Raw genomic sequence first — 24242 nt, forward strand, 5'->3', positions numbered from 1 at the left:
GGATGGTTGTGTTATATCGCTCAGTCATATGGAGGATGGTTGTGTTTTATCACTCAGTCATATGGAGGATGGTTGTGTTTTATCACTCAGTCATATGGAGGATGGTTGTGTTATATTGCTCATTCATATGGAGGATGGTTGTGATATATTGCTCGGTCATATGGAGGATGGTTTGTGTTATATCGCTCGGTCATATGGAGGATGGTTGTGTTATATTGCTCATTCATATGGAGGATGGTTGTGATATATTGCTCGGTCATATGGAGGATGGTTTGTGTTATATCGCTCGGTCATATGGAGGATGGTTGTGTTATATTGCTCGGTCATATGGAGGATGGTTGTGTTATATTGCTCGGTCATATGGAGGATGGTTGTGTTATATTGCTCGGTCATATGGAGGATGGTTGTGTTATATTGCTCAGTCATATGGAGGATGGTTGTGTTATATTGCTCGGTCATATGGAGGATGGTTGTGTTATATCGCTCGGTCATATGGAGGATGGTTGTGTTATATTGCTCGGTCATATGGAGGATGGTTGTGTTATATTGCTCGGTCATATGGAGGATGGTTGTGTTATATTGCTCGGTCATATGGAGGATGGTTGTGTTATATCACTCGGTCATATGGAGGATGGTTGTGTTATATCGCTCGGTCATATGGAGGATGGTTGTGTTATATCGCTCAGTCATATGGAAGATGGTTGTGTTATATGGGAATAGTAGACCCTTGTGTGATAGGTGACTGTTTTCCAGTGGTGGCGGGGAGTTCTGTGATGGTGGTGGGGGAGGGTTGTCTTCTAGTAGATGTTGTAGACGGGAAGATGTATCATAGCGTTATATGGCGGCGTTATACTAGTAGAGGAGACAATGTAGATGAGTGGCGGTGTTATAGCAGTAGTGTGGATGTGGTGGCGGAGGGTTGTCTTCTAGTAGACGCTGTAGAGGGGAAGATGTCATAGCGTTATATGGCGACATTATACTAGTAGAGGATGGGCTACGATTTATTAAAGGGGTGTGTATTATATTAACGTGAGTGGTGGCATTATACATGTAGATGAGTGGCGGTGTTATAGTAGTAGTGTGGATGTGGTGTCTCCATCCGTCATACTGGCACAATAGACTGGATACGATACACACGACCCCTGTGCAATGACACTATTAAGGGGGCTACCAAGGTTGCCCACATGGTCAGCCGCACTGGCCCCCACCCAGGATTGCCCGGCACAGGCGCCAGCTCATTTCGGCAGGTGCATTACTTCCAACCTTCCGTCTATAGAAGTCTTCTCAGTTCCTGGCCTCATTAGATGAGCGGCGCCGGCTCTCGTATCTGGAGGGCTGAACATTTATTTTGATTGCGCATTGGGAGTTGTTAAGTTTTATTTCTTACCTTCAATTCATCGGCGTCGTAAAAATCCACACGCACCGCAGGAACCATCCAGGTCTCGAAAAGCGTGGCCAGGATCTGCTTGGCAATGGAGTCTGCGATCAGGTGGAAGTGCAGAGGGTTTCTCCTGCGAAGGACAAGAGCAAAACGTCAAGCTACAAAGGACAGAGGGCGAGATATGGAAGAGCATGGATGACGCTTCTTATGCCCCCTGTAAAGGGGTTCTCGGAGGTTGCCTTATTTATGTGACTGGGACTTAACTGCAGTACCAGTGACGGCCACAACTAAATGAGTGGCGCTGTTCCTGGTAAACAATGGTAAAAGACAGTTTATTTTAAGTTCAGGTCATCACTCCCCAGCCACCCCCAAAAAACTGCTTTGTTTGGTATTTTTATGATGGTATTCCTTTAAAGGGACCTGCCAAGAGGCTAGGGCTTAGTGCTTAAAGAATGCAGTGCCCTCACACCGTCGGGAGGCCAGGGAGCAGCAGTGTGATACTGAAGAATGCGGTGCCATCGTACTGCTAAGAGGAAGGGGAGTGGTGTGCTGCGGAAGAATGTGTTCCACTCATCCTCTCTGGGAAACAATTTGCTTCTAAAGAATGTGGTTCATTCATGCTGCTGGGACACTGGTGAGCGGTGTGCTCCTGAAGTTTGTGGTGCAATTTTGTTGCTGTGAGGCTGGGGTGCAGTGTGCTCCTGAAGACTATGATGCGATCATATGGCTGTGAGGCTGGGGAGTGGTTTGCTCCTGAAGATTATGGTGCAATCATGTTGCTGGGAGGCTGGGGAGCGGTGTGGTCCTGAAAATTATGATTCGCTCATGCTGCAGGGAGGCTGGGGAGTGGTGTGCTCCTGAGGAATTGTGGTGTAATAATGCAGCTAGGAGGCTGTGGAGCGTGTGCTTTTGAAGTCTGTGCTGCAATCATGCAGTTGAAAGGCTGTGGAGCGGGGTGCTCTTGAAGATTGTGGTGCACTCTTGCTGCTGGGATGCTGGAGAGTGGCGTGTTTATGAAGATTGTGGTGTGATCATACAGCTGGGAGGCTGGGGAACGGTGTGCTCCTGAAGACTGTGGTGTAATTATGCAGCTGGGAGGCTGGAAAGCGGTGTGCTCCTGAAGATTGTGGTGTAATCATGTAGCTGGGAGGCTGTGGAGCAGTGTACTCCCTGAAGATTCTGGTGCACTGACGCTCCTGGGAGTGTGGGGCCAGTGTGCTCATTAAAATTGAGATGTAATCATGCAGCTGGGAGGCTGGGGAGTGGTGTGCTCCTGAAGATTCTGGTGCACTCACGCTGCTGGGAAGCCTTGAGAGCAGTGTGCTCCTTAAGATGGAGGTGTAATCATGCAGCTCTCAGGTTCGGTAGTGGTGTGCTAATTAAGACTGTGGTGTGATCATCTTGCTAGGAAGCGGTGTGCTCCTGAAGATTGTAGTGCAATCATGTGGCTGGGAGGCTGGGGATCAGTGTGCTCCTGAAGATTGTGGTGTGATCATGCTGCTAGGAGGCTGGGGAGGGGTGTGCTCCTGAAGATTTTGGTGTGATCATGCTGCTAGGAGGCTGGGGAGTGGTGTTCTCCTGAAGATTGTGGTGTGATCATGTGGCTGCTAGGCTGGGGAGCAGTGTGCTCCTGAATACTGTGGTGCAATCATGTGGCTGCTAGGCTGGGGAGTGGTGTGCTCCTGAAGACTGGTGCCCCTGAAGATTGTGGTGTGATCATGTGGCTGGTAGGCAGGGGAGCGGTGTGCTCCTGAAGATTGTGGTGCGATCATGTCACTGGGAGGCTGGAGAGCAGTGTGCTCCTGAAGATTGTGCTGTGATCATGTGGATGGGAGACTTGGGAGCGGCGTGCTCGTGAAAATTGTGGTGTGGTCATGTGGCTAGGGAGCAGTGTGCTCCTGAAGATTGTGATGCCCTCATGCTGCTGGGAGGCTGGGGAGTGGTGTGCTACTTAAGATTGAGGTGTAATCATGCAGATGGGAGGCTAGCAAGCAGTGTGCTCCTGAAGATTGTGGTGTGCTCATGCTTCTTGGAGGCTGGGGAGCGGTGTGTTCCTGAAGATTGTGGTGTGATCATGATGCTGGGAGGTTGGGTAGTGGTGTGCTCCTGAAGACTGTGGTGTAGTTATGCAGCTGGGAGGCTGGGTGTGCTCCTGAAGATTGTGGTGCGATTATGTGGCTAGTAGGCTGGGGAGCGGTGTGCTCCTGAAGATTGTGTTGTGATCATGTGGCTGGTAGGCTGGGGAGCGGTGTGCTCCTGAAGATTGTGGTATAATCATGTAGCTAGTAGGCTGGGGAGCAAGGTGCTCCTGAAGATTGTGTTGTGATCATGTGGCTGGTAGGCTGGGGAGCGGTGTGCTCCTGAAGATTGTGGTATAATCATGTAGCTAGTAGGCTGGGGAGCAAGGTGCTCCTGAAGATTGTGGTGTGATCATGCGGCTAGGAGGCTGGGGGGCGGTGTTCTCCTGAAGATTGTGGTGTAATCATGCAACTGGGAGGCTGGGGGGCGGTGTGCTCTTGAAGATTGATCTTGAGAAAAAAAACACTCATCTCCCACCCTCTTTAAAATCTTTTTGACTTATGATCTATCCTATAGTAACTACTAATAACCCTAATTGTTCTAATGATTTGCTACATTTGCATGAGGTGTAGGCAATCTCCTGTGAGCTAAGTATCTAAGGAGAACTAATCTGTTACAATGTGTCAGTGCAGTTACAAAGTATCCTGACCGTATAGCTCACATACATTGCAGCAAACCTTCAGCTGTGACAAGTTTTAGATTTTCAGGATATGAAACGCGACGGCTTTGGTAACGGTACTGGAAGTGTCGCCGCAGTTTATCTTCGGCTCATCGCTCCTTTGTGTCTCTCGCCCCCATCTCCAAGTCTTTTAAAGACGGCGCGAAAATTGACATTAGTTTTACTACAAAGAGTGGATGAATGGGCGTGAGATCCCCCGTTTAGAGCCCCCCTTTCTTTCTCCTTTCAGGATAATGGATACGTGTCACCCCTGGCGCACTCCAGAGAACAAATCCTCGCATTTGATATTCAAATGATATCCATTAAAATCTAATTCCATCTCCGGGGAATTAGCGGAGCGGTCCGCTAACAAAGGAACGACCCGCGAGCTGTAAGTTATGGGCGCCGGGAGGATACGTGACATTGTTGCAGGATGTAGCGATCAGTTTTGTCAAGTTTCTTAATGCAATTATGTCCTTAATCAGCTATTTACATAATTGTGTTACCGGAGCGGTGACTGGAGTCACCGGGTGTAGATTTCAAGGGAAGCAGACACATGGTGAGACTCTAATAGGAAACATTCAGGAATCCTTACAAGACGGGGCCATAAATTAACTCATTGGTAGTTTATAGGGACACTTGGTGAACTCTGACCCCAGATCTACAGGCTTGATTGACAGGTCACTTAAAGGGCATGTCCATCCCTATAGTATATATGCACCAATATGATTAACTTGCCTTTATAGAAGTGACTTGAAAAACAAAAAGGGTAAAAAGAGCCCAAAATGTCTATTTCATGGTCTTGAAATAGTTTTGTGCCTTATGACTAGGAGCCATTCTTGCCTCTCCTGGACTGGGCTGCTCTTTCACACATGCATTCTTAGCCCCGCCCACTACCATAAAAGGAACAACATGTGAAAGCCCGAAAAGGGAAGCCGACACCCTAGTGTAGATAGCCTGTAAGGACCTGATGATCAAACCTACCCACATCATGTTCTCCAGGCAACCTAAAAGCATTGGAAAGCCATCATCAGCACTATGATACTTAGTAATACTGTATCATCTCCAAATATTTCACTGCTGTGCAGATCTGCGTGGGTGGGGCTATCCATATCTTATACCACCGTGCAAATCTGCGTGGGTGGGGCTATCCATATTTTATACTACCCTGTAGATCCGCGTGAGTGGGGCTATGAATATTTTATACTACTGTGCAGATCCGCGTGGGTGGGGCTATCCATATCTTATACCACCGTGCAAATCTGCATGGGTGGGGCTATCCATATTTTATACTACCCTGTAGATCCGCGTGAGTGGGGCTATGAATATTTTATACTACCGTGCAGATCCGCGTGGGTGGGGCTATCCATATTTTATACTACAGTGTAGATCCGCGTGGGTGGGGCTACACAAAGTTTATACTGCAGTACAGATGTGTGGGTGGGGCCATTCAAATTTTATACTGCCGTGCAGCTCAGTGAGGGCGGGGCTATCAAAATTTATACCGCAGGGCAGAAACACATGTGTGAGGCTGTTTACACTGTTTTACACTGCTGTACAGCTCAGCATGGGTGGAGCTGTAGTGGCAGCTCAGTATGTGTGGAGTTGTAGTGGCAGTTCAGCGTAGGTGGAGTTGTAGTGGCAGTTAAGTGTGAGTAGAGCTGTAGTGTCAGCACAGCATGGGTGGAGCTATAGTGACAGCTCAGCATGGGTGGGGCTGTAGTGGCAGCTCAGCCTAGGTGGAGCTATATTGGCAGCATAACATGGGTGGGGCTGTAGTGGCAGCTCAGCCTAGGTGGAGCTATATTGGCAGCTCAGCATGGGTGGGGCTGTAGTGGCAGCTCAGCATGGGTGGAGCTATAGTTGCAGCTCAGCCTAGGTGGAGCTATATTGGCAGCTCAGCGTGGGTGGAGCTATAGTGGCGGCTCAGCGTGGGTGGAGCTATAGTGGCAGCTAAGCGTGGGTGGAGCTGTATTGGCAGCTCAGCATGGGGGCGCTATAGTGGCAGGTCAGCGTGGGTGGAGCTATAGTGGCAGCTCAGCGTGGGTGGAGCTATAGCGGCAGCTCAGCATGGGTGGAGCTATAATGGCAGCTCAGCGTGGGTGGAGCTATAGTGGCAGCTCAGCATGGGTGGAGCTATATTGGCAGCTCAGCATGGGTGGAGCTATAGTGGCAGCTCAGCATGCGTGCAGCTGTACTGGCAGCTCAGCGTGGGTGGACTTATAGTGGCACAGCGTGGGTGGAGCTATAGTGGCAGCTCAGCATGGAACATGGCTAATAAGGAAATATTGACTAGAACTGTACAGACCTGATAGTCAGTATACAGCGTTTTTCTCTCACCACTATACCCCCCACCTGGTGGTTTCAGGTATTGCAGTTTACCTCTATAGAAATGATTGCGGCTGAGCTGTAATACCGCACACAACCTTTGGGTAAGTGTGGCGCTGTCAGGCTTTTCTAATGCTACACACCCCATTTCTGCATTTTCTTTTTACCAGGATCAGGATAATTCCTTTCTATAATCCTTTATGTCTCTGTGGCTTTTTCTGCATGAATCTCTCTGTACACGTCTGAACTTCAATTCTGCTCCCGAATTCCCCCGGATCACAATGGGCGCCTGAAATGTGCCGGCTCCCCTTCTGCCGCGACCCCGAGGCCACCATTGAAGTGTCAGAGGAGTTTTCATCTGAAGAAAGCCTCCGCTTTGTATTCCGCACCAGACGAGGCCGCAGCTTTTAGACAAAGAGGTTTCCTCAGTCGTGTCATGATTAGGTCTTCTGAGCTTCAACATATTTATTACACATTTGTATTAAAGAACTCGACAGCAGCAAAAGCAAATCCAAGGACGCAGGAGCCGCCCGATGCAGGAGCCGCCCGAGCCCCCGATGCAGGAGCCGCCCGGCGCAGGAGCCGCCCGATGCAGGAGCCGCCCGGCGCAGGAGCCGGCCGGGCAGGAGCCGCCCGGCGCAGGAGCCGCCCGGCGCAGGAGCCGCCCGGCGCAGGAGACGACTGGGCAGGAGCCGCCCGACGCAGGAGCCGCCCGACGCAGGAGCCACCCGATGCAGGAGCTGCCCGACGCAGGAGCCACCCGGTGCAGGAGACGCCCGATTTCATCAAAAATGTTGCACTGTTTGCCTTTTATGTGTTTTGCTAGTTGTAGAATGAGTTAACTGGGAATCTGTCAGTGAGCTCGCCATGACAGTCGAATTTGTAATTCTTATATCAGTCTTTTTTTTTAAAATCTGATTAGTGAACACTAAAAATATCAAAACCAATAAATTATATTTATATAAATACATAATATATATATATATATATATATATATATATTATTTTTTTTACATTTTCTTAATTATATATATATATACAGTATGTGGGTGTACAAAATACACACACATATATATATATATATTATAAATAAAAAAATAAAACTAATAAATATAATACTACAAATGTGTAATATATATATATATATATATATATATATATATATATATATATATAGCCCTGTAGACTGTGAGCCCTCGCGGGCAGGGTCCTCTCTCCTCCTGTACCAATCTGTTTTGTACTGTCAATGATTGTTGTTCGTATACCCTCTTCCACTTGTAAAGCGCCATGGAATAAATGGCGCAATGGTAATAGTAGTAATAATAATAATAATAATAATAATAATTATATATATGTATACAGTAGAGACCAAAAGTTTGGACACACCTTCTCATTCAAAGAGTTTTCTCTATTTTCATGACTTTGAAAATTGTAGATTCACATTGAAGGCATCAAAACTATGAATTAACACATGTGGAATGAAATACTTAAAAAAGTGTGAAACAACTGAAAATATGTCTTATATTCTAGGTTCTTCTTTTGCTATGATTACTGCTTTGCACACTCTTGGCATTCTCTTGATGAGCTTCATGAGGTAGTCACCGGAAATGGTTTTCACTTCACAGGTGTGCCCTGTCAGGTTTAATAAGTGGGATTTCTTGCCTTATAAATGGGGTTGGGACCATCAGTTGTGTTGTGCAGAAGTCTGGTGGATACACAGCTGATAGTCCTACTGAACAGACTGTTAGAATTTGTATTATGGCAAGAAAAAAGCAGCTAAGTAAAGAAACACGAGTGGTCATCATTACTTTAAGAAATGAAGGTCAGTCAGTCCGAAAAATTGGGAATACTTTGAAAGTGTCCCCAAGTGCAGTGGCAAAAACCATCAAACGCTACAAAGAAACTGGCTCACATGAGGACCGCCCCAGGAAAGGAAGACCAAGAGTCACCTCTGCTGCGGAGGATAAGTTTATCCGAGTCATCAGCCTCAGAAATCGCAGGTTAACAGCAGCTCAGATTAGAGACCAGGTCAATGCCACACAGAGGTCTAGCAGCAGACACATCTCTAGAACAACTGTTAAGAGGAGACTTTGTGCAGCAGACCCTCATGGTAAAATAGCTGCTAGGAAAGCACTGCTAAGGACAGGCAACAAGCAGAAGAGACTTGTTTGGGCTAAAGAGCACAAGGAATGGACATTAGACCAGTGGAAATCTGTGCTTTGGTCTGATGAGTCCAAATTTGAGATCTTTGGATCCAACCACTGTGTCTTTCTAGAAAAGGTGACCGGATGGCCTCTACATGGCTGGTTCCCACTGTGAAGCATGGTGGAGGAGGTGTGATGGTGTGGGGGGGGCTTTGCTGCTGACACTGTTGGGGATTTATTCAAAATTGAAGGGATACTGAACCAGCATGGCTACCACAGCATCTTGCAGCGTCATGCTATTCCATCCAGTTTGCGTTTAGTTGGACCATCATTTATTTTTCAACAGGACAATGACCCCAAACACACCTCCAGGCTGTGTAAGGGCTATGTGACTAAGAAGGAGAGTGATGGGGTGCTACGCCAGATGACCTGGCCTCCACAGTCACCAGACCTGAACCCAATCAAGATGGTTTGGGGTGATCTGGACCGCAGAGTGAAGGCAAAAGGGCCAACAAGTGCTAAGCATCTCTGGGAACTCCTTCAAGACTGTTGGAAGACCATTTCCGGTGACTACCTCTTGAAGCTCATCAAGAGAATGCCAAGAGTGTGCAAAGCAGTAATCAAAGCAAAAGGTGGCTACTGTGAAGAACCTAGAATATAACACATATTATCAGTTGTTTCACACTTTTTTTAAGTATTTCATTCCACATGTGTTAATTCATAGTTTTGATGCCTTCAATGTGAATCTACAATTTTCAGAGTCATGAAAATAAAGAAAACTTTGAATAAAGAGGTGTGTCCAAACTTTTGGTCTGTACTGTATATGTGTGTGTGTGTATATATATATATATATATATATATATATATATATATATATATATATATATACACACATATACACACACACACACACACACACACACATACATACCATATATGTGTATGTACAGTTAGGTCCAGAAATCTTTGGCCAGTGACACAATTTTGGCGAGTTGGGCTCTGCATGCCACCACATTGGATTTGAAATGAAACCTCTACAACAGAATTCAAGTGCAGATTGTAACGTTTAATTTGAAGGTTTGAACAAAAATATCTGATAGAAATTGTAGGAATTGTCACATTTCTTTACAAACACTCCACATTTTAGGAGGTCAAAAGTAATTGGACAAATAAACCAAACCCAAACAAAATATTTTTATTTTCAATATTTTGTTGCGAATCCTTTGGAGGCAATCACTGCCTTAAGTCTGGAACCCATGGACATCACCAAACGCTGGGTTTCCTCCTTCTTAATGCTTTGCCAGGCCTTTACAGCCGCAGCCTTCAGGTCTTGCTTGTTTGTGGGTCTTTCCGTCTTAAGTCTGGATTTGAGCAAGTGAAATGCATGCTCAATTGGGTTAAGATCTGGTGATTGACTTGGCCATTGCAGAATGTTCCACTTTTTTGCACTCATGAACTCCTGGGTAGCTTTGGCTGTATGCTTGGGGTCATTGTCCATCTGTACTATGAAGCGCCGTCCGATCAACTTTGCGGCATTTGGCTGAATCTGGGCTGAAAGTATATCCCGGTACACTTCAGAATTCATCCGGCTACTCTTGTCTGCTGTTATGTCATCAATAAACACAAGTGACCCAGTGCCATTGAAAGCCATGCATGCCCATGCCATCACGTTGCCTCCACCATGTTTTACAGAGGATGTGGTGTGCCTTGGATCATGTGCCGTTCCCTTTCTTCTCCAAACTTTTTTCTTCCCATCATTCTGGTACAGGTTGATCTTGGTCTCATCTGTCCATAGAATACTTTTCCAGAACTGAGCTGGCTTCATGAGGTGTTTTTCAGCAAATGTAACTCTGGCCTGTCTATTTTTGGAATTGATGAATGGTTTGCATCTAGATGTGAACCCTTTGTATTTACTTTCATGGAGTCTTCTCTTTACTGTTGACTTAGAGACAGATACACCTACTTCACTGAGAGTGTTCTGGACTTCAGTTGATGTTGGGAACGGGTTCTTCTTCACCAAAGAAAGTATGCGGCGATCATCCACCACTGTTGTCATCCGTGGACGCCCAGGCCTTTTTGAGTTCCCAAGCTCACCAGTCAATTCCTTTTTTCTCAGAATGTACCCGTCTGTTGATTTTGCTACTCCAAGCATGTCTGCTATCTCTCTGATGGATTTTTCCTTCTTTTTCAGCCTCAGGATGTTCTGCTTCACCTCAATTGAGAGTTCCTTAGACCGCATGTTGTCTGGTCACAGCAACAGCTTCCAAATGCAAAACCACACACCTGTAATCAACCCCAGACCTTTTAACTACTTCATTGATTACAGGTTAAACGAGGGAGATGCCGTCAGAGTTAATTGCAGCCCTTAGAGTCCCTTGTCCAATTACTTTTGGTCCCTTGAAAAAGAGGAGGCTATGCATTACAGAGCTATGATTCCTAAACCCTTTCTCCGATTTGGATGTGAAAACTCTCATATTGCAGCTGGGAGTGTGCACTTTCAGCCCATATTATATATAGAATTGTATTTCTGAACATGTTTTTGTAAACAGCTAAAATAACAAAACTTGTGTCACTGTCCAAATATTTCTGGACCTAACTGCATGTATGTATGTATGTATGTATGTATATATATATATGTATGTGTATACATGGTAGATTTAGTTTATATATATATATATATATATATATATAAACTAAATCTACCATGTATACACACACACACACTTTTTTCCCACAAATATTGACAACCCTTTAAATTTGTGCCATACCAGTTTATTATACAAGACAGTTACCCACTTGTTACAGTAATGACCTGCAGCCACCACTAGGTGGAGCTCCTGCATACCGTACACAGTTTGTCTGCAGTGTTATGTGCAGTGAGCTCCCTCTAGTGGTGGGACTATGAAGTCAGAATTCTATTATTTGTGAGAAAATCAGGGAATTTTATGTCCACAGTCAGAATTGTGGTCCTTTACGATGGCCTAGTACAATAAGCCGGGCATAAAGGCTTATTCTCATGTATGATTTTTCCATGCTGCATTAAAATAGTTTGAGGACTCTCCAGGACTATAAAACTGTCATTAAGATAGGATTGAGTGCACTCCATTACTGTTCACCAGGCTTAGAGGCGCCCTTTTGATAGTGGTGGTGCCCGGTATTACAGCTCAAGTGAATGTGACTGAGCTGCAATACCAGACACGGCCACTACTAAAATGGTGGCACTGTAACACAATAAGAGGTCACTTCTAACAGCTGATTTGTGGGGGCGATGACCTGGAAAACCTCTTTAAGGGCTGACAGAACCCAGATCATCCTCATCAGCACCTTCCCTGCAGCGGTGCAGCAATATCCCGTATTTCAGGGTAAATCTGCTGCGATTATAATTCACGATCTCGGCAAATAAAAACTAAAATGTAAAAGCCAATTACACACACGACGCGTTTCTGCTCTTTTGTTCTGGTGCCAAGTTTCAGAAAATGGCGTAAAATGTAAAAGTTATATCTGACACCGTAAAGATAAATGAAGCATTCCACCTGCGCAGGGAGCGCGATGCTCCGGAGGCGGCAGATGGCACAGCACACCCCCCGCACAGAGGACCCGCACAGTATAAAAACACAACTAAGCGCAGGAGAAACATCGCTTCCAAGTCATTTACTTTTATTATTAACAGTAATATTCACCCCTCCCCATGATCAGCCCGACCCCCCATTGCCCCCCAATTCCCCCCCCCCCGGGGTTCATCCAGAAAAAGGGACAAACACGGAGTCAGGAGGAGACACTGAAGGGATCATAATACCAGACGGAGGGAACGATGGAGGAAGAACAGAGGAAGAGGAGGCAAGAAAGGGAGAGATGGAAAGAAAAAGCGCCACCATTGTTCATGTGGCAGTGGCTGGTACTGCAGGTCAGCGACAAGCAAGGGAATGAATAACGTAGAAGAAAGAAGAGTGAGAAATCAAGAGAAAGGAAAGTGAGGAGGGAGGGAAAAAGGGGCAATGAGAGACAAAGGGGAACAGAGAAAGAGTGATGACGGGCGAGAGAAAGAAGAGAGAAGAAGAGAGCGATAGAGGGATGGAGGGAGGAATGGGGAGAGAAGAAGAGAGCGATAGAGGGATGGAGGGAGCAATGGAGAGAGAAAGGAGAGAGCGATAGAGGGATGGAGGGAGGAATGGAGAGAGAAAGAAGAGAGCGATAGAGGGATGAAGGGAGCAATGGAGAGAGAAGAAGAGAGGGATAGAGTGATGAAGGGAGCAATAGAGAGAAAGAAGAGAGAGATAGAGGGATGAAGGGAGCAATGGAGAGAGAAGAAGAGAGCGATAGAGGGATGGAGGGAGCAATGGAGAGAGAAAGAAGAGAGTGATAGAGGGATGAAGGGAGCAATAGAGAGAAAGAAGAGAGCGATAGAGGGATGAAGGGAGGAATGGAGAGAGAAAGAAGAGAGCGATAGAGGGATGAAGGGAGGAATGGAGAGAGAAAGGAGAGAGCGATAGAGGGATGAAGGGAGCAATGGAGAGAGAAAGAGGATAGCGATAGAGGGATGGAGGGAGCAATGGAGAGAGAAGAAGAGAGCGATAGAGGGATGGAGGGAGCAATGGAGAGAGAAAGAAGAGAGTGATAGAGGGATGAAGGGAGCAATAGAGAGAAAGAAGAGAGCGATAGAGGGATGAAGGGAGGAATGGAGAGAGAAAGAAGAGAGCGATAGAGGGATGAAGGGAGGAATGGAGAGAGAAAGGAGAGAGCGATAGAGGGATGAAGGGAGCAATGGAGAGAGAAAGAGGATAGCGATAGAGGGATGGAGGGAGCAATGGAGAGAGAAAGAAGAGAGCAATAGAGGGATGGAGGGAGCAATGGAGAGAGAAAGAAGAGAGAGATAGAGGGATGGAGGGAGGAATGGAGAGAGAAAGAAGAGAGCGATAGAGGGATGGACGCAGGAATGGAGAGAGAAGAAGAGAGTGATAGAGGGATGAAGGGAGGAATGGAGAGAGAAAGAAGAGAGCGATAGAGGGATGAAGGGAGCAATGGAGAGAGAAGAAGAGAGGGATAGAGTGATGAAGGGAGGAATGGAGAGAGAAAGAAGAGAGTGATAGAGGGATGAAGGGAGCAATGGAGAGAGAAGAAAAGAGTGATAGAGGGATGGAGGGAGGAATGGATAGAGAAGAAGAGAGCGATAGAGGGATGGAGGGAGCAATGGAGAGAGAAAGGAGAGAGCGATAGAGGGATGGAGGGAGCAATGGAGAGAGAAAGAAGAGAGCGATAGAGGGATGAAGGGAGCAATGGAGAGACAAAGAAGAGAGCGATAGAGGGATGAAGGGAGGAATGGAGAGAGAAAGAAGAGAGCGATAGAGGGATGGAGGGAGCAATGGAGAGAGAAAGAAGAGAGAGATAGAGGGATGGAGGGAGCAATGGAGAGAGAAAGAAGAGAGCGATAGAGGGATGGAGGGAGCAATGGAGAGAGAAAGAAGAGCGAGATAGAAGGATGGAGGGAGGAATGGAGAGAGAAAGGAGAGAGCGATAGAGGGATGAAGGGAGCAATGGAGAGAGAAAGAAGAGAGCGATAGAGGGATGAAGGGAGCAATGGAGAGAGAAAGAAGAGAGCGATAGAGGGATGAAGGGAACAATGGAGAGAGAAGAAGAGAGCGATAGAGTGATGAAGGGAGCAATGGAGAGAGAAAGAAGAGAGCGATAGAGTTATGAAGGGAGGAATGGAGAGAGAAAGAAGAGAGCGATAGAGGGATGAAGGGAGCAATGGATAGAGAAGAGAGCGCTAGAGGGATGAAGGGAGCAATGGAGAGAGAAAGAGGATAGTGATAGAGGGATGAAGGGAGCAATGGAGAGACAAAGAAGAGAGCGATAGAGGGATGAAGGGAGCAATGGAGAGAGAAAGAGGATAGCGATAGAGGGATGAAGGGAGCAATGGAGAGAGAAAGAGGATAGCGATAGAGGGATGAAGGGAGCAATGTAGAGAGGAGAAGAGAGTGATAGAGGGATGAAGGGAGCAATGGAGAGAGAAAGAAGAGAGAGATAGAGGGATGAAGGGAGCAATGGAGAGAGAAGAAGAGAGGGATAGAGGGATGGAGGGAGCAATGGAGAGAGAAAGAAGAGAGCGATAGAGGGATGAAGGGAGCAATGGAGAGAGAAAGAAGAGAGAGATAGAGGGATGAAGGGAGCAATGTGTCAGGACCGGGAGGACTGGTAGACCCAGGAGGTGGATCCTCTGGACCGAGCACCCCACCGGGGGGCAGGGCACACGGCAGCCGGAGCACTGGCGTGGCCGGGACGGGAGCCGCGTCCCACTGGGGACGGGAAGACCAAAGTCACTGGTACAGGTGCCAGGTAGCAAAGACAAACAGTAGTCCAGGTAATGGGACACGGCACAAGAGGACCTGAGCACCTAGCTCATAAGACTAAGCTTCAAGACACGTTGATCAGGCGCCGCCCACATGGAAAGGCCAGTCTTATATACCTAGCACAGCCTCATGTCATTTCCTGCTGCAGGTGTGCTGGGCCTATAAGACCAGGAGAGTGGGCGCGGCCCGGTCCTATACAAAACTATGTGGCTAAGACTCAGAGTCAGACTCATAAGACCAGGAGCAGGACACAGGAGAGCACGAGCGGGAGCGGCAGCCATGACCGGTGGACACGTGGACTGGATCAGTGGTTAAGGAGCAGTGCAATGACGGCGAGGCCAGATCAGTGGGTAAGGAGCGGTGCTGAGGCATCGGGAGCGTGACAGTACCCCCCCCTCTATGCCCCCCCCTCCGTGCACAGTACCCCAGGGGCACCCCGGATCGAGTCACCGGACCAGGAACCAAGGCAAAGGCGGGGAAGGACCGCTGACCCCGTGCCGCCTTCTTGGCCGCACGACGCTTAGCCGACGATCTACCAGTAGTGGCAACGGGGGCAATGGGAAGCGGAGGACAGACAGAAGTAGGACCGGGGTCGTGGACGACCGGATCGGGCGTCTCGGACCGGGTACAGGACAGTGTCTCATCCTCAGTAGCCGGTGGCATCAAAGTCTCAATTGTCAGGGACGGTGGAACGACGCTGGAGTGCGTCGTCTCTTCTGGTTCCGGTGGCACCACAGGCACAAGTGACAGGAGTTGTGGTACGGCACTGGACTGCATTGTCACCTCTTCCTCTTCCTGCGGCATAACAGGTTCAGGTGACAGGGGCCGAGGAACGGGCTGTAGGCAGTGGTCATGACACAAGGGCCCCCAGCGAGTAATAGCGCCAGAGCGCCAACTAATGGCAGGGTCATGGAGTTGAAGCCAGGGCAGACCCAGCAGGAGCTCAGGAGCCATTCTTGGGATGACATAGAAGGAAATGGTCTCAGTATGCAAAGTACCAACCTGAAGTCTCACGGGTTCAGTGGTATACCGGACAGGTTCGTATAGTGGTTTACCATCCACGGAGGCGAACCAGAGGGGCTTGGCAAGCGGGATTACAGGTACCTGGTATCGGTTCACTGCAGACTGGTGTATGAAATTACCCGCTGCCCCAGAATCAATGTGGGCCTCTGCTGTGAACCTGATCTTCTCCGTCGTCGCCTGGACAGTCTGCGTAACTGGAACGGAGGGGATTCCGGTGCTAAGGGTGGCGGTTCCCACCATCCCTTGGACCCGGGGTCTACCTGGTCTCTCAGGGCATGAGCGGAGCAGATGTGAACCGCTTCCACAATAGAAACACAGGCCCTGGGCGAGTCGCTCTGCACGGCGTTGCTCAGCTTGGCTCAGTCGGTCAATTTGCATTAGTTCGGGAGTTGAATCACAGGAAGGCAATGGCGGGGGAACGGTAGACCTCTGCAGGACAAAGGCGTGACGGACTGGTCGCTTCTCCCGGGATACGTCCTTGGTCCGTTCCTGAAAACGGAGATCAATCCGGGTGGCTAGGGATATCAAAGCGTCCAACGTACGGGGAACATCACGACCGGCTAATTCGTCCTTAATGCGGCCCGACAGGCCCTCCCAAAAGGCTGCCGTCAATGCCTCGTTGTTCCAGCCTAGCTCGGAGGCAAGCGTGCGGAACTGGATGGCGTACTGGCCCACCGTCAGGGTTCCTTGGCGTAGCCGGAGGAGCGAGGAGGTAACCACGGTGGTGCGTCGCGGTTCATCAAAGGTATCACGGAAGGCCTGCAGGAATTCCAGGAGGTCGGTGGTCACTGGGTCCTCATTCTCCCACAAAGGATTCATCCAGGCCAATGCTTCGCCTTCCAGATGGGACATTAGAAAGGCCACCTTAGCTTGGTCTGAAACAAACAAATGGGGAAGCAACTTGAAATGCAGGGAGCACTGGTTCAAGAAGCCTCTGCAGGTCTTGGGATCCCCCCGCATAGCGAGGCGGAGCAGCGAGGCGGAGTTGCGAAGCCGAGGAGACAACAGGTTCGGACTTAGACGCTGTCTGCTGCGTCGACGGAGACGAGGCGGCGGTCTGTAGCGTGTACAACCGGTGGTCCACAGACGTCAGGAACTTCAATATGCGGTGTAAAGTGTCACGCTGTTGCACCAGTTCCTGGCGTAGTTCAGCCAGCTCAGACGCTTGTGCTCCGGCGGAATCCATGGCCTGATCAATCTGTCAGGACCGGGAGGACTGGTAGACCCAGGAGGTGGATCCTCTGGACCGAGCACCCCACCGAGGGGCAGGGCAAACGGCAGCCGGAGCACTGGCGTGGCCGGGACGGGAGCCGCGTCCCACAGGGGACGGGAAGACCAAAGTCACTGGTACAGGTGCCAGGTAGCAAAGACAAACAGTAGTCCAGGTAATGGGACACGGCACAAGAGGACCTGAGCACCTAGCTCATAAGACTAAGCTTCAAGACACGTTGATCAGGCGCCGCCCACATGGAGAGGCCAGTCTTATATACCTAGCACAGCCTCATGTCATTTCCTGCTGCAGGTGTGCTGGGCCTATAAGACCAGGAGAGTGGGCGCGGCCCGGTCCTATACAGAACCATGTGGCTAAGACTCAGAGTCAGACTCATAAGACCAGGAGCAGGACACAGGAGAGCACAAGCGGGAGCGGCAGCCATGACCGGTGGACACGTGGACTGGATCAGCGGTTAAGGAGCAGTGCAATGACGGCGAGGCCGGATCAGTGGGTAAGGAGCGGTGCTGAGGCATCGGGAGCGTGACACAATGGAGAGAGAAGAAGAGAGCGATAGAGGGATGAAGGGAGCAATGGAGAGAGAAAGAAGAGAGCGATAGAGGGATGAAGGGAGCAATGGAGAGAGAAAGAAGAGAGCGATAGAGGGATGAAAGGAGCAATGGAGAGAGAAGAAGAGAGCGATAGAGGGATGAAGGGAGCAATGGAGAGAGAAAGAGGATAGCGATAGTGGGATGAAGGGAGCAATGGAGAGAGAAGAAGAGACGGAGGAAAGGATGAGACGCACGACTCCCTGTACTACAAACCTTCAACAGTGCACAGCCTTACCTGTGGAACAAGACAGACTTCACTAGTGTGACCACATCACGGCTGGCGTTATACCCCGCACACACTATGGCAACATGGATGGTCTGCAAGATAAGAGACAGCCTGTCATTCAGTGTACAGAATCTCTACTTAACACATAGCTACAAATATAAAAAGTATACCTGTGGTCACCACTAGGGGGAGCTCCCTGTATACAGAGATACATGATAAGATCCTGTCTGCAGTCACCACTAGGGGGAGCTCCCTGTATACAGAGATACATGATAAGAACCTGTCTGCAGCCACCACTAGGGGGAGCTCCCTGTATACAGAGATACATGATAAGATCCTGTCTGCAGCCACCACTAGGGGGAGCTCCCTGTATACAGAGATACATGATAAGATCCTGTCTGCAGTCACCACTAGGGGGAGCTCCCTGTATACAGAGATACATGATAAGAACCTGTCTGCAGTCACCACTAGAGGGAGCTCCCTGTATACAGAGATACATGATAAGATCCTGTCTGCAGCCACCACTAGGGGGAGCTCCCTGTATACAGAGATACATGATAATATCCTGTCTGCAGCCACCACTAGGGGGAGCTCCCTGTATACAGAGATACATGATAATATCCTGTCTGCAGCCACCACTAGGGGGAGCTCCCTGTATACAGAGATACATGATAAGATCCTGTCTGCAGCCACCACTAGGGGGAGCTCCCTGTATACAGAGATACATGATAAGATCCTGTCTGCAGTCACCACTAGGGGGAGCTCCCTGTATACAGAGATACATGATAAGATCCTGTCTGCAGCCTCCACTAGGTGAAGCTCCCTGTATACAGAGATACATGATAAGATCCTGTCTGCAGCCACCACTAGGGGGAGCTCCCTGTATACAGAGATACATGATAAGATCCTGTCTGCAGCCTCCACTAGGGGGAGCTCCCTGTATACAGAGATACATGATAAGATCCTGTCTGCAGCCTCCACTAGGGGGAGCTCCCTGTATACAGAGATACATGATAAGATCCTGTCTGCAGCCTCCACTAGGGGGAGCTCCCTGTATACAGAGATACATGATAAGATTCTGTCTCTAGTCACCACTAGGGGGAGCTCCCTGTATACAGAGATACATGATAAGATCCTGTCTGCAGCCACCACTAGGGGGAGCTCCCTGTATACAGAGATACATGATAAGATCCTGTCTGCAGCCACCACTAGGGGGAGCTCCCTGTATACAGAGATACATGATAAGATCCTGTCTGCAGCCACCACTAGGGGGAGCTCCCTGTATACAGAGATACATGATAAGATCCTGTCTGCAGTCACCACTAGGAGGAGCTCCCTGTATACAGAGATACATGATAAGATCCTGTCTGCAGCCACCACTAGAGGGAGCTCCCTGTATACAGAGATACATGATAAGATCCTGTCTGCAGCCACCACTAGGGGGAGCTCCCTGTATACAGAGATACATGATAATATCCTGTCTGCAGCCACCACTAGGGGGAGCTCCCTGTATACAGAGATACATGATAAGATCCTGTCTGCAGCCACCACTAGGGGGAGCTCCCTGTATACAGAGATACATGATAAGATCCTGTCTGCAGTCACCACTAGGGGGAGCTCCCTGTATACAGAGATACATGATAAGATCCTGTCTGCAGCCTCCACTAGGTGAAGCTCCCTGTATACAGAGATACATGATAAGATCCTGTCTGCAGCCACCACTAGGGGGAGCTCCCTGTATACAGAGATACATGATAAGATCCTGTCTGCAGCCTCCACTAGGGGGAGCTCCCTGTATACAGAGATACATGATAAGATCCTGTCTGCAGCCTCCACTAGGGGGAGCTCCCTGTATACAGAGATACATGATAAGATCCTGTCTGCAGCCTCCACTAGGGGGAGCTCCCTGTATACAGAGATACATGATAAGATTCTGTCTCTAGTCACCACTAGGGGGAGCTCCCTGTATACAGAGATACATGATAAGATCCTGTCTGCAGCCACCACTAGGGGGAGCTCCCTGTATACAGAGATACATGATAAGATCCTGTCTGCAGCCACCACTAGGGGGAGCTCCCTGTATACAGAGATACATGATAAGATCCTGTCTGCAGCCACCACTAGGGGGAGCTCCCTGTATACAGAGATACATGATAAGATCCTGTCTGCAGTCACCACTAGGAGGAGCTCCCTGTATACAGAGATACATGATAAGATCCTGTCTGCAGCCACCACTAGGGGGAGCTCCCTGTATACAGAGATACATGATAGGATCCTGTCTGCAGCCACCACTAGGGGGAGCTCCCTGTATACAGAGATACATGGTAAGATCCTGTCTGCAGCCACCACTAGGGGGAGCTCCCTGTATACAGAGATACATGGTAAGATCCTGTCTGCAGCCATGCAGCCACCACTAGGGGGAGACCATTGAATAAAAAATAGAACAGTATGCATTGAGCTCCCCCTAGTGGTGACCACATGACCAATATGGCTGCAGTTGAATGTGTGGTCACCCAACAGTAGCTCTAATATTTCAGAGACCTAACAAATAATAATAAACTCCTTTATTATAAGTTGTGACCTTAATTATTAGACATTTTCTGGGGATCAGCCCATTCTTGATTTGCAGCCCGGTTCCTGACCTCGGTTCTGCAGCTGAAATCTCACAAAACCTATTAAATTAAGATTTATCTTCCAAGACTAAAGGGATTTATCTCATATTGAAAAATTCATCTGACATTCGCATCGGACTCCACAACAAATATTAGTAATAATGGCATTATATAGACAAATCCCCCTCCAGCCTCCGCCGTGTCAGTCTGCGCCTCGGTTATTAAACCGCGGCCTATGTGATACATTTGGCTATCGATTGTGAAAGAAGATGGTTTAAAAAAACAAAAAAAAACAAAAAAAAACTCTCTAAAATGTAGGAAAAGCCTAAAACACCATCAGATTTAGGCTGTGTTCACACTGTGTTTTTTTCATGAGTTTTATGCAAATAAAAAGCTGCTGTATACAGAGGCAACAAAAGCTGTGAGATTCCAGAAATCTGCACAAAAGATCTTTTTTTTCCCTAACTGAAATGGAAAACTATTGCGATTTTTAAAGAAGCAGAGTGTGAATTCTTTCAGCGTTTTTGCAGCTTTTTTCACCATTGAAAACAATGAGAAAGGGCAAAATAACTGCAGTTACTTAACCCCTGCGTTTTTGCTGCTATTGTGGTGAATAAAACTATATTTATTATACATGTACTGTAGACAAAGGAAGAATCCATAAATTAACCAAAAAATACAACAAAAAAGCAGCAATAAATAGCAATAAACAGCAAAAACATAACAAAAAAAGCAACAAAAAGAAGCAACAAAAAAGCAGCAAAAACACAATAAAAAAGCAATCAAAATGCAACAAAACAGCAAAAAGACAACAAAAAAAGCAACAAAGAAAGCAGCAAAAACAACAAAAAACTGTCAAAATGCAACAAAGCAAAAAAACAAAACAAAAAAGCAGCAAACACAACAAAACAGCAAAAAGACAACAAAAAAAGCAACAGAAAAAACAGCAAAAACATAACAAAAAAGCAGTAAAGATGCAACAAAAAACAGCAAGAAACGTAAAAGAAAAGCAGCAAAAAAATAACGAAAAGAACAAAAATGCAACGAAAAAGCAGCAAAAATACAACAAAAAATCAGCAAAAAAGGCAACAAAAAACAGCAAGAATGCACAAAAAACAAACCAACAAAATAGCAAAAAAGCAAACAAAAAGTAGCAAAAAAGCATCAAACAGGCAGCGAACATAGCAGAAAGAGTAGCAAAAACACAACAAAAAAACAGAAAGAGCAGTAAAAATGCAACAAAAAAGCAGCAAAAAACACCATAAAAAAGCCGCAAAAAAAGGCAACATAATAGCAGAAAAATGCAAACAAAAAAGCAGTAAAAGTGCAACTAAAAAAAGCAGCAAAAACAAATCAAATAAGCAGCAAAAACGTATCAAAAGCAGCAAAAATGCAAATAAGAAAACAGCAAAAACGCAACCAAAAAAGCAGCAAAAACGCATAAAAAAACCTGGAAAAAGCAGCAAAAATGCAAATAAAAAAGCAGCAAAAACACATTGGAAAAAAGCAGCATAAATGCACAAAGAAAGCAGCAAAAATGCAACAAGAAGCATAAAAAATGCAACAAAAAAGCTGCAAAAACAACACAAAAAAGGCAACAAGAAAGCAGCAAAAATGCAACCAAAAAAGCATAAAAAAAGGTGGCAAAAACATGACCAAAACAGCAGCAAAAATGCATCAAACAATTAGCAAAAATGGATAAAAAAGCATCACAATCTACAGGGTTTTTTTTTTACTACCAACAGAGCAGGTTTTGGCAGCAGCAAAAATGCAATCTGTGAAAATAGCCTTAGGCATTTTTACATTTATTTGCTCATTAAAATACTTGAAATAAAAGGAGGAGTAATATTATTATTATTATTATTATTATTAATAATATTATTATTATTAATAATAAAATAAACAATGGATTTGTAATCTTTTCTACATTTTTTTTATACATCTATCCATTATATAAAAAGCAATGTGGGAAAATTCTGATTTTATTTTTCTGTTTTGATTTTTTTGCTCCATTTTTAGCCTCCTGTCAACCTCAATGGGAGTTGATTACAACGCCACTTGACGCATTTTAAGGTTAATTATGTATAGGCGTGCGTTTTGCCTTGGGACCTACAAAATGTAATTTAAAAGAAATAAATAAAATGTTTATATACATATATAATGTATTTATTTTTGTTTTTTTTATCTATCCAACCCCCCCAAATGAGTTATATATATATTTCTTTATATATAATATACATTTATATATTTATTTGTGCTTTGTTTTTCTGTTTTCAATCTCTCAATTAATCGATCCGATCAGACATATATATATATATAGTTTGATAAATGGAATCAAATCAGAGAAATATTCCGCTGAATAATAGTAATATAATGTCGCCCAATCTATATATTGGTTATGTCCATGGACTCCATTGGTGGTGTCCGGGGGCGGCTGTGATCGGCCACATATGCTTTCCACACACAGAGCCCCTCATGGCTGCGGCCTAGTCCGTCTCGGGGCAGTTGCTGAGGTGACGGCCATTGTGGCTGCAAATCAGGGCCGGAATCACATTTGCGATCCAGACAATTCCCCTCCACTAAGTGACGGCCTAAACTCCCTCCAGAGGCGCAGCTAATCAGCCATGGAAATACACGAACAACCCAGCGCGGCCGTCGCAGGAAGCGCCTGAAGGTTCACATCCCAGCGTGACAGAAAACGGCTGTTTCTGGGAAACTCACATCTAAGCTCGGAGCCATAATTGGGATCTGGGAGGCAAAGAAATTCGGTTGAACCCCATTACTCTGACACGGGCGCATATAACCAGGCCCGCCTCGCCGCCAAGCCATAATAACGTCTTTATCAATGTCACCGGGGGGTACAAACAACAACATATAATCTATCGGGTAACCATAGCAACCAACACCTCAAAATTACTGACAAAACTTTGTATATGAGAATGAAAAACATCAACGTGATCGGAATATGGAATCAGCTGCCAAATGTGATATATACTCTGATATTAAAGGTACATATATAGCCTGGCTGCCACCAGAGACAACAGCTGTGAAATACTATTGTTATCAAATAAAGCATCAAAAACTATAATATATAACAATACAACTACATATTACTGCACAAATATACACCAATATAACTACTATAATACTGCCCCTATGTACAAGAATATAACTACTATAATACTGCCCCTATGTACAAGAATATAACTACTATAATACTGCTCCTATGTACAAGAATATAACTACTATAATACTGCCCCTATGTACAAGAATATAACTACTATAATACTGCCCCCTATGTACAAGAATATAACTACTATAATACTATCCCGTATGTAAAAGAATATAACTACTATAATACTGCCCCCTATGTACAAGAATATAACTACTGTAATACTGCTCCTATGTACAAGAATATAACTACTATAATACTGCCCCTATGTACAAGAATATAACTACTATAATACTGCCCCTATGTACAAGAATATAACTACTATAATACTGCCCCTATGTACAGGAATATAACTACTATAATACTGCTCCTATGTACAGGAATATAACTACTATAATACTGCCCCTATGTACAAGAATATAACTACTATAATACTGCCCCTATGTACAAG

General features: G+C 46.4%; 1 protein-coding gene across 1 annotated transcript in view; it reads right to left on the reverse strand.

The window, feature by feature from the left end:
- The window catches only part of LARGE1 (LARGE xylosyl- and glucuronyltransferase 1), a 491216-nt gene that overhangs the window by 165916 nt on the left and 301058 nt on the right, over positions 1–24242 (reverse strand). Inside the window, exons 4-5 of the mRNA XM_075343800.1 lie at positions 18017–18099; positions 1388–1511 (exon numbers count right to left, since the gene is read on the reverse strand). Coding sequence (XP_075199915.1) covers positions 1388–1511; positions 18017–18099 — 207 coding nt within the window. The remainder of the gene's footprint in view (positions 1–1387; positions 1512–18016; positions 18100–24242) is intronic.

The sequence above is a fragment of the Anomaloglossus baeobatrachus genome, chromosome 4 (genome assembly GCF_048569485.1).
Source record: "Anomaloglossus baeobatrachus isolate aAnoBae1 chromosome 4, aAnoBae1.hap1, whole genome shotgun sequence".
NCBI lineage: Eukaryota > Metazoa > Chordata > Amphibia > Anura > Aromobatidae > Anomaloglossus > Anomaloglossus baeobatrachus.